Source organism: Anarrhichthys ocellatus, unplaced genomic scaffold (genome assembly GCF_004355925.1).
Source record: "Anarrhichthys ocellatus isolate YVR2014 unplaced genomic scaffold, GSC_Weel_1.0 scaffold84, whole genome shotgun sequence".
NCBI lineage: Eukaryota > Metazoa > Chordata > Actinopteri > Perciformes > Anarhichadidae > Anarrhichthys > Anarrhichthys ocellatus.
The window spans coordinates 1,098,367-1,109,778 of NW_022280114.1; the positions used below are offsets into that span (position 1 = coordinate 1,098,367).

Consider the following 11,412-nt stretch of genomic DNA (forward strand, 5'->3'; position numbering starts at 1 on the left):
TATATACATCTATATACGATATCTATATACATCTATATACGATATCTATATACGATATCTATATATATCTATATATGATATCTATATATATCTATAGATAGATATCTATAGATAGATATCTATAGATAGATATCTATAGATAGATATATATCTATAGATGTATAGATGTAGATAGATGTATAGATGTATAGATAGATGGATGTATAGATAGATGGATGTATAGATGTATAGATGGATGTATAGATGTATAGATGGATGTATAGATGTATAGATGGATGTATAGATGTATAGATAGATGTATAGATAGATGTATATAAACGCTGCTAGAATTGGAATCAAGACAATAGCTCACTGACCAATACAAAAACTCAAATCCAATGTATAACAGGTGTTTCTTTAATCTGAAATAAAATGATACAAGGATTTCACAAAAAGGTGAGATGGTGGAACTTCTTCCCACCAGGCTTTCTGACGAAACAGTATGCTTCTACATTGGATTAAAAAAAGGCTAAGACACGCACCATACCATCATTTAAACTTATAAAACTGAGATTTGCACCCTGTTTTACAAACACCCCCATACGAGACAGAGCTAATGAAAAAATACACAGAGTAAAAGTCAAATGAAATGGAGTAGCGTGTGCATAAAAGACGTCGAGTGCCTGGTCATCTACAGCTATTTATCAAAAAAAGGGGGGGGGGGGGGGGGGGAAAGAGTGGAGGGGTTCGGGAAATGTAAATGGCGGGTAGTGGGAGACACTGGGAGAAGGGATCAAAACTGTTCAAAATATGAACTACGAGCGGGAACGGGAGCGAGAACGAGACTGGGAGCGGGATTTGGAACGGGACTTGGAGCGGGACTCTGAGCGGGAGGCGGAGCGGGAGTGGGAGCGGGCTTTGGTGGGGGAGGGGGAGCGGGATTTGGACTTGGACTTGGATTTAGACCTGGCTCTGGTTTTGCATTCGGCGGGGGAGCGTGAACGAGAGCGGGAGCCACGCTCGGCCTCGCCTCCCTCGTCCTCGCTCTTGGGCTGCTCGCGGCTCTTTGAGCCGGATTTCCTGGAGCGATCCTTAATCCCAGATCTTGAACGAGACCTGGAACGAGAGCGAGACCTGGACCTGGACTCATCCTTCTTGTTCTTCTTCACGTCTTTCTTGCTCTTTTTACTCTTGGGGCTGCGGCTCTTGGGGCTCCTGCTTTTGGGACTACGGCTCTTGGGGCTCCTGCTTTTGGGGCTCCTGCTCTTGGGGCTGCGGCTCCTGCTGCGCTCCTTGTTCTTTGGAGCGCCGTTGCTGCGCTCTTCCTCCTCCTTCTTGACCTTGATCTTGTTCTTCTTGCTACGAGATCGGCTGCGGGAGTTGGACGCCGCTCTGTGGACAAAACCAGATAGAACTTATTGTTTGATTCTTTGCTGTGGCCAACTTTTTTTCCACTTTGAAAAAACAAAACCTCCACACAGGACATGGGGAGTATTTTTACTCCACTGCCACATTCAGCCCCGTGTTTATGACAGGCAGATGACCCATCAGAGTGACCCGGCCATGTGGCCATGGCCTGCTTAGAGTAAACAGCTGTAGATATCGGGCTTCTACTTGCTGTCAGCAGCTATAGGCACATGCACCTGTGCACTTTCATGAAAATCTATTCATAGAAACATGTGCTCTCATCTTACTTACTGGAGCGCCAAAATCTTTGATTGTGAAAACGAATGCAGTTTGGACACAGCAACTGAACTAGGACGTGTGTCCCCTCTGTACCAAGAACAAACTAATCTAAAAAGACTACGTCCTCAAGTTAGTTTACTCCGTTTATTGACGGCTCTATTGCCGACAGAATCGCCAGGCGTTTAGCAAAACATCCCCTCTGACGGGTTGGGTTTCTCACCTGGAGCGGGAGCGGCTGCGACTGCTGCTCTCGCTGCGGCTGCGGCTCTTGCGAGACCTGCGGCTCCTGGAGCGGGACCTGAGAACACGGGTAGTAACAATTAGCAACAAGCAGAAGGGATTGTATGAAGCTGCATCTGTCACCAGTTTCAAGCACAGTTTAAATCCTACTGCATCGCAGTACAATTACTCATAGTACTGCTACAGTCAGAAACGACATGCACCAGGAAGCCTTGTGGAAATACCTGGAATGGCTGCGGCTGCGAGAATAAGAGCGTTTGCGTCTGGCTCCGGGGCGGTCCTCGATCAGCCGGATCTTTCTGCCGTTCACTTCTGTGCCATCGAGCTTCTCCAGAGCCCTCTTCATGTCGGAGTAGAGCCTGAACTCGATCACCCCCTCATTCCTCCGGCCCTTGTGGGTGTCAGCGTAAGTCACCTCCCCGGCCTGCCTCATGTAGTCCTTTAGAGAAACGGAAACGCAGTGATCAGGGGAAAGGGACGACTTTATCGACACACTCAGCTCAGGAGAGAAATGCAAGACACGCTGACAAACTCAAAATGGAGAAACTGCGTGAGCACGGCCATCTTAAAGATTGTCACCGTGTATTTTTTTCTGAGGAAAGGTGGGAGTGAAGCCTCAATTTGTTTCTTCTGTGTTTTTATTTTTCAGTTAATTTTTAATAGCCTGCACAGCAATTATCCATTTCAATATTCTGTGTGACTGTTGAGGAAATGCATCATCAAGTAAAGCCTTTCAGACAAACTGAGTACATCACGTTAAACTGGTTGACAGTTTGTGCATTTATATTTCTAAATAAGGAGTTCTTAACACTTCAGATGCATTACTTATTGGCTTTTGGACAACACTTCCTTAACACTTAAAAAAAAAAAAGCTTCATACCTTCAAGTCCTGCCAGCTGCAGCGGCTGGAAAGATTCTCAACAATGAGCCGATAATCTGTCCTTATCGGTGGACCATATCTGTCTCTTCCCCAGCGGCCATATCCACCTTTTAAGGCAACAAGGAAAGGACAGGAAAAAAATGAGGACCAAAAAGAAACTGTGGTAGTGCATTAATACTGAACTCCAAGCTACATACTACAAAATATATCAATGTTCACTTGGGAAAAAGGAAAGAAAAAAGGGGAAAATCAGAAAGGTGAAAAAATATATAATTGGTTATATCCTAAAAAAATAAAAATATGTCTACAAAATAGGAATGACTTCCAAAAACCTAAACCTAACACAGCTGTAGCTTATTCAATTTTGGTAAAAAAAAAAAAAGAAGTCAATATGCCTATTTTCTAAATAAGAAAATCTAAAACATAACTGATCAAGAAGTACTTACGGTGAACTAAAGCAAGTTTCTAAGCTATCTTATCTAACAACATTTCACTGTTACAAAACATGTTCTTTTTTTTCAGGCACCTATAAGAGCCGAACCCACATCTGATCCTAACCCCATGGCATCCTCACCACCCGGCCTGGGCCTAATTGGAAAAGCGGTCTTCATTCACAATGGCTCCCTTTTTTGGTCTGCCCAGGGGCCCAGAATGGTCAAACCACACTCTTGGAAAGGGGGGACACCATGGCCAGCAATAGGGGCAGGCAGTCAGCAAAGGACTCTTTCAATTAAAACATTGAGGTTCTTTGTTAAATCTTTACCTTTAAATTGACAATCATTTAAAATAAAATAAAAAACGGAATAAGACATCAATAGATTACAGGATATTTAACAATCAAATAGTAAGTTTACAGTATTCAAATTAAGACATTTATATCCTTTCCATCAGTAAGCCATTTCCCCATCACATGTAACTTCATTTTCAAATCCATCAAATTCTAACCAAAAAGATCTTTCAAGTCATTGGTGGCTCTGGTGCACACAAATTTGATCGTGTCATGTACTGATGTGGAAATATCTTCCCACCCCTGCTGAACTAAAAAAAAAACAAAAAACAATTGTTGAGTGTTGTAATGAGCTGGAGTGCTCATCTAAGTTAAGTGGAGTGCCCTATCCAGAAACAGAGACATGCCTTTATGTTAAGCAGGCCATCAGAACCCTGGAGGATTCATTGAGGCCACGACAACAGTAGATACTGGTGAGAGTAAGACGGGGGGGGAGGGGGGTTTACATTTAAATCTGCACAAGTAGACTCTGTTCAGTCAGAATGAATGGAGATGAGGTATCAGTAGAGCCGTGCGACCTATTTGTTGCTGCATTAAAAAAAGAGTTTACACTTGAATTGCAATTCTTTTTAACTAATATATATATATATATATTAAAAACATATATATATATATATTAAAAACAACAATGCTGCAGTCCAGCCTGATAAAAAAAGAATGGTGACTTCCACACAGATGCATACGGCTTATTAAACAAACAGGTAATGAATCGGTACTCGGCCGATACCCAGGTATTGGCATTGGGATTGAAAAAGCTGGAGTGCATCTGCACTCAATCCACCTTGATCAGAGAGTCAAACCTACACTAGGACATGAATTGAATGCACATCAGCCACCAAGGACTTAAATTTTTGGCCCTTTGAAATTTAGCTCAATGGTTTCCTGTAATGAATGAAATCCCTCATCAAATGACATTATCCATGTGAAAGAAACAATTCTCCATTGAACACTTACTTCTTCCTCCACCACCTCCTCCACCACCACCTCTGTCGCCGCCGCCTCTGTCGCCGCCACCTCTGTCGCCGCCACCTCTGTCGCCGCCTCCTCTATCGCCGCCTCCTCTGTCGCCGCCGCCTCTGTCGCCGCCTCCGCCACCACCGCCTCCGCCACTACCACCATAACCTCCATCCCGACGGGGTCCCTTGGTGTGCTCCACAATGACCCTCTCCCCACACAACTCCTTGCCGTTCAAGTCATACACAGCATCATCTGCATCACGTGGGTCATCAAATTCAACAAACCCATACCTTTATGAAAGAAGAGAACATGTTAAGACCTGGCGACAACGAAGGATTTGGATGAACATAATCGAAAACACAGAGGATTGGCCAAAGACACCCCATACACACCTCCACAAATCACTTAACGCAATAGCAGAACAAAGAAATGTAATCTTGGTCACAGTTGTGTCACATTCTCCTTTAAAAAAGGTGGGACCTGGTTACAGATCTCATTCACAGATGATTTTAGGAAAGACGATCACATCTTCCAAGCTGGTTAATTTGAAAGACAAATAAGTGCTACAAACTAAGACGATGTAAAGCTCAACTGTCTTGTGTATAATATTGCTTGTGTGATGTTGATGCGAGGTCGTGAAAATATGAAGTTGATTAATCGATTGGATGGGCATCAGAAAACTAACCTGTATATTCTCAAAAAAGAAATGCAATTCTTCTTTGTCTTCTATTGTAAACTTTATATTCTGGACAGGTGGACAGACAAAAACAAGCTGCACTAATACTTTATACTCTGGGCTTTGTTGAGTGCTGAATAATCGTTGCATGTCAGTTATAAAAACTTTAAATAAAATAGTATTTTTGTGAATGCGAAATTTTGCTAAGATTATATTATTTATATAAAATAATACTTTTTATGTTCTGAAATGCAGAGCAAAAGCCCAAATATTTGTATAGTAATGAAAAATTAACAGAAATGTTACAGCAATGGTACATAACGGGTGAAGTCTGTTCAAAACCTAAAAATAAGCCAGCAGTATCAATGTCGTCTCTTATTCACTGCTAATAATGCACGGCTGAACAAAGAAGTTTGAACATGACATATTGGGGCGTGATCGTGACCAAGTATCTCGGAGATTCCTACAAACCATTTGTTGCCGGACTGCAGTAGAAAGTAGAAAGCGGATCCAATCTATAGTTACACGCGATTGTGACTAAACTCGCGCTTGCTTAGTTTGCGGTTCGCTTGCAATACACAAGACGGCCTGTGACATTGCCACGTCTAACCTTAGCTAACGTTAGCTAGTTAGAAGTGGTCGCGACAGCGCACACGCTCACAAACCCAAACTTCTACGTCGGTAGCGTATCAAGAAATACAAGCAGTAAACAAAGCCAAGACCTCGCAGTGTACTACACCCTCGGCTGTTTTCATTGGTAAAGATCAAACGCTACTAACTAGCTAGATAGCAGTAGCAGGTTGCAGCGAACAATAAGGCCCAGACTACACGTTATAGTCACGGTGCGGCCTGTGCAGCTTCACCGACAACGGACATCGATAAAGAGCCTCAACGTTACCCGTTTTTCAGGTCGACTTCGAGTATCTTCCCGTAGCCTTTGAAGAATCTCTCCACGTCCTTCTCTCGGGCCCTGTAGCTCAGTCGTCCGATGTACACCCTCGACATCGTGCTAGCTTGCGTGCGCTAACCTTGCGAAATGTGGGATCCGGCTTAAACCGACCGAACACAGAGATGAGGCTGCAAAGGCACACACACACACGCGCGCTCCTTTGATACAATAGGTCGCGTCTAGAGGGGGCGTGTTTTTTTCTGCTGTGGGTTGAATTTGCCTGAGTACAGTCTCTCAGGTATTTACCAATATGTGCAAAGTAAAGCAGTTTGAAGTAGCCCCGCCTTACATTTAAATGGATCGCTAATTATTTATTATTATTAATTTATATCTGATTATGAAGTGGGCTATTCTGGATAAAGACTACTTTTACTTTTGATACTTATATATTTTGTTTACTTTAATGTAAACAGGACAATTTCCTACTGGTCCACCCCCTGCACATCCCTTCTATGTTTCTATATTTAAATACACTTGACATTTTTACATTACACCTACATTACACTTGTTTAAAGTACTGTTATCTGTTTGTCTGTGCACTATATTTTATATTGTATTGTACATTTTAATATGTTTCTATTTTTTGCACTGTGTTGATTGGTTAATGTTATGCACTACCCACCATGTCAAAATCCTTGTATGTGCAACATACTCTGGCAAATAAACGGTTCTGATTCTGATTCTGATGTTGAAGCTGGTAAAAGTGTGACTCATTTTAACTAACTGATGTACTTTATGGGTAGCTTGTGAATTTCCCCAGAGAAATCAATAAAGTTAAATCCTCATCTATAATATTGCATCATATTTAAGTTAATGATTATAATTTGTTTTATCAATCTGAATCTGAAAGTTGAAATAACTAAAGGTCATGTCTAATGGCTCTAAAGGTCATTCAAATTAATGTTGTGGAGTAACAAGTACAACATTACCTCTGAATTAGAGTAGAACTACGAGGTAGCAGTATAGTACCGATACATTAAATGTACTTAGTTGTTTTTCCACCACTATATTTGAAACAACACATTTTCAGCATTTTTCACATTGAAAATGATCTCAAATGATCGACTAACCGTTTCAGGTTTTCTGTCGAACGCGCGCTGTGGTCTTTACAAGTTACAGAAACCTTTACATCCTGTCGCTTCATGCACGAGCCGCTGTGGGCGGGGCTAACAACTACAAAGACAGGGGGGGACATTACAAACACACCAGCTGCCCTCTTATGTGCAGGTTGTTTCACACACTTTTCTCCATGTAGCCATGCCTGCGACGTTGTTGTATCAGCTATTGGAGTGAGTTCAAACTGTAGCTCAAATATAAAAGTGTTGGTAACTTCTCTCTTCAATGGCGTGAAGAGAAGTCTCTGTGGGAGCTGAGGTAACGGTACAGGACGCTAGCCTAATGTGAGCTAACCAGCAACAGGTCGCTTGGTTGGTCAACTAGCAAACAATAAAAAAAAACTGTCATGGAGCGCGCGACTTTTTCGAAATACTCCTGGATCGACTTCGCCTTCTCTGTGGTCGGAGTGTGTACCTTCTTGGTGGACTGGGGCTCGGACGTGTGGGTGGCCACCGAGCTTTACAGCCGCGGGGACGTCGTCTGGTTCGGGGTGCTGGTCGGCCTCATGGTCCTGTCGTCGGTCGTGGTCCAGACGTTCAGCTGGTTCTGGTTCAAGTATGACCGAGAGCTGCAGGGGTTCCGCAACCAGACCGTGGGAGCGTCCGTGTTCTTCGGGGACCGAATGACGCTCTTCTGCGTGTTGCATGTGCTGCAGCTGGGTTTCCTTTGCAGGTAGACCGACCACTGTGTGAGTGTTAGTAAACCCGCTGTATCACCACAACGACGCAGCTGATCACCTGGTTGTTTGAGCAAAACCCACAGTAACTATTGAAGTTCATATCTATCCACTGTTATTATTAGTGCTCATCATTGTTATATCATTATTCTGCTTACTACTCTCATTAATCATTTCTGTCATGTGCATTTAATGTGTTGTAACTCTGTTATGATGTCCATCTGTACACATGCCATCTTCTGTCCATCCTGACAGAGGGATCCCTCCTCTGTTGCTCTCCTTGAGGTTTTTCTCCCTGTTAAAGGGGTTTTCCTGTTCCGATATGAGGGTCCCGGGACAGAGGATGTAAACAGATTGTAAAGCCCTCTCAGGCAAATTTGTGATTTTGGGCTGTACAAAATAAATTGTATTGAATGTATGGAATCAAACAGCCTAAAACGTTACACCTATTTAAGTTAGACTACAAATGCTTATCTGGTTTCTTAAGATCATAATAAAACATGTTACAGGAATTGATGCACTATGCAAACACACTTTAATCTTGCCAAAACTGAAATAATGCACCATTGGCTCAGCTGCAGGAGTGCTTCTCTCTGTATCAATAGATATTCTCACAGAGCAAGTAGCTAATAACATTTGACAGGTGCCGTGACCATAAATGAACATGTCGGGTGTGGCAATACGTCAAACCAGTGTCTCAGAAGAGAACTCTATTCTTAAAATGCACAAATAATGAGTTAATGAGGCATGAGAAGCACAAACGAGGCTAATGCGTCATGCCAGGTTGCTTCCATTCCCATGCTCATAAGAGGCCGTTTAGCTGCGTGGGGTTTGGTATGTGGTGGCAGTTTTCTCACAGTCTATATGTCACGCACGGTTAACGGCCCTCTCTCTCTCCACACAGGCACATCTCCGCCATACGACAGGGCTTCAGGGTTTGGTGGCGGAAAGAGGAAGGATCGGAGTACGCCGTGTACCTGACACACGACCTCAGCATGCTGCGGCTCATCGAGACGTTCTGCGAGAGCGCCCCCCAGCTCACCCTGATGATCTACGTCATGCTGCACATGAACAAGGCCAGGACCGTTCAGTGTGAGTTTACTTCCACCCCACGAGAAAAGCAAACTTCCTCAGCCCGGGACAGTGTTTGTTATCAGCGAATCAAAGATAGCGACCCACATTTAGCTTGTAAAAGCACTTTTATTTGTGTTGTGGCAAGTCGAGAAACATCACGAATGTGTGTTCACTTCCTCCCGGGTTGCTACGTTGATTGTGTAACTTCTTTTCTTTTTTTGGCAGTTGTGAGCATCGCTGCATCGACCACTTCCATAGCCTGGATGGTGGTGGATTACCACCGCTCCCTGCGCTCCTTCCTCCCGGACAAGGCCAAGCAGGGCTGGTGCTCCTCTTTAATCTACTTCCTGTGGAACCTGCTGCTGATCGCCCCGCGCGTGGCCGCCCTCGCCCTCTTCGCCTCGGCCCTGTCCGGGTACATGGCTGCCCACTTCCTGATGCTGTGGTCCGTCTTCGCGCTGTGGGCCTGGCAGCAGGGGACCAACTTCATGGACAGCGTCGGCGGGGAGTGGCTCTACCGGGCCACCGTGGGGCTCATCTGGTACTTCAGCTGGTTCAACGTGGCCGAGGGTCAGACCCGAAGCAGGAGCGTCATCTACCATTCTTTCATCACCACCGACGGAGTGATCCTGCTGACGACCTGGTGGTGCTACAGGGACCCCGTCCAGACAGAGTCGTACGCCCTTGCTCTGCTCATCGCTCTACCGCTCATCTACCTCCTGGGTCTGCTCTTCAAGGCCCTCTACTACTGCTGCTTCCACCCCAAGCTGTGGAGGCCGCCGGTGAGGGACCCAGGACTTCCCGTCGATCAGCCCGATGCAGACGTGTCCTTCAGAGTCTTTTCCATCCAGGACGGCGACCTGTCCTCCCAGCTCCTCAACAGACGGATGGCTGGCCACGCCGCTCGTTTTTACTCAAAGAAAGGATTCATTAGAAACTCTGACACCACAAATGGAGCGGAGTCATCACGTCTGTGATGTCCGGCTTGTTGTGCGTCACAGCCAAAAGTGTACTTCCTGATGATGTGCTCAGTATCTCATGAACCAAATTACTGGCTCAAATACAGCATTTCAACAAAGAAGTGGGCAACGTGGATCAAATCGTGTTCATATCAGTACATACAGTACACCATGCATCAGTACACATATTGCAATAGAGTGAATTCCTGGAAAAAACCTTTGACTAAAATATGTTTACTAATCCAGACACTTACAAATATTCCATAAACCTGCTTGTTGAATTACGTCACAATGTCCTAATACCACCATAGATATTAAAGAGGACAGCTGCCACGGTTTGAACTGACTGTTATGATCTCACTGTGTGCATTATCGTATGTATCAGCTCTACTTGAAACTGGGGGTAATTTGATGCACTAATTTGATAACTTGAAAGTGAATTTGAAAGCTATTTGATACATTTTCTACAAAGCCAAAAGTATTTTGTTATCTTTACACATGAAGTGAAATTGTACAAATCATGGGGATAACTTTTTCCATACATACCATATAGTTATAAGGGTTTGTTGTTGCTGTTGTGTAAACGCCTTGTATTTCCAAAATACAAACAAATAAATATAAAACAATATTATAATATATACATGAGTAAATAACACTTTATTTGTAATTATCTTAATGTATGTAGTTCATCTTTAAATTTGAAGGACCAAGATTGGATTTCTGAGGTTTTTACATAACGAGGGGTGTCAAAACGTGTGTGTTGTGTTTCTTTGTGTGTTGTGTTGTTGCAGCTGCTGCCACTGGGACCTATTTGAAGGACTTTGAATGTAGACTCGACCATAAGGTCTGTTTTTATCATTTCTATGTTCTGTTACTGTGTGAAACAGCTGTTTTACGACTCTGGACAGTTTTTTTTATCAAGATGGTGTGAAATAAATTCTTGAAATGTCAACCAAGAATTGTGGGTACAATATATAAAAAAAATGTCCCCTTGCGGGCTTAATGAAGTATCTACCTATCTACCTATCTATCTATTTTAACGACAGCAGACATCAGTCTGGCTTCAGGTACAGAACCACTAGTGTGACTGTTGCTCATCCAGTGTTTGTTTAGGTTGTTTAAATGTCACACGTCTTTACTTCAGTATCTGTGTACAAGCCGTGCTACACATTATTCTCGGCACTTTGTTTTCCAGCTGTCCTAAAAGTGAATTCAAGATGTTTTTTTTGTTTGTTTTTTCCACCTCTGTCGGTTCATTCTTTGTTTCTGGTTTACGGTTCAAAAAGTGTTGTTGATCCACGTCTTTGTCAACAGACTGCTGAAACCAAAAGTCAAGGTCACCGCTGGTTGTGAATATGTTACCTCATTCGCCATGTGCAATCAATAAAGTGGTACCGATGTTGTATTCTAATTATTTTTGTTGTTTGTTTTTT

General features: G+C 43.4%; 2 protein-coding genes across 4 annotated transcripts; one reads left to right on the forward strand and one right to left on the reverse strand.

Annotated features, from left to right (window-relative positions):
* Positions 1 to 375: 375 nt before the first annotated feature.
* On the reverse strand, positions 376 to 6,313 carry LOC116398494 (serine/arginine-rich splicing factor 6-like). Its single transcript, XM_031874840.1, has 6 exons — positions 6,104 to 6,313; positions 4,527 to 4,819; positions 2,786 to 2,892; positions 2,130 to 2,344; positions 1,886 to 1,963; positions 376 to 1,371 (listed from the first exon to the last, which is right to left on the reverse strand). Exons 1-6 carry the CDS (start codon positions 6,208 to 6,210, stop codon positions 795 to 797), a joined length of 1,377 nt encoding a protein of 458 aa, XP_031730700.1. The 5' UTR covers positions 6,211 to 6,313; the 3' UTR covers positions 376 to 794.
* A 1,023-nt stretch (positions 6,314 to 7,336) lies between these two features.
* Positions 7,337 to 11,365, forward strand: xkr8.3 (XK related 8, tandem duplicate 3). Of its 3 annotated transcripts, XM_031874838.1 has the most exons (3): positions 7,337 to 7,942; positions 8,851 to 9,038; positions 9,246 to 11,365. In XM_031874838.1, exons 1-3 carry the CDS (start codon positions 7,617 to 7,619, stop codon positions 9,995 to 9,997), a joined length of 1,266 nt encoding a protein of 421 aa, XP_031730698.1. In that variant the 5' UTR covers positions 7,337 to 7,616; the 3' UTR covers positions 9,998 to 11,365. The 3 variants fall into 3 exon arrangements, with proteins under 3 accessions (XP_031730698.1, XP_031730697.1, XP_031730699.1); XM_031874837.1 differs by having other exon boundaries at positions 8,851 to 11,365; XM_031874839.1 differs by having other exon boundaries at positions 7,816 to 7,958; positions 8,851 to 11,365.
* Positions 11,366 to 11,412: the final 47 nt, after the last annotated feature.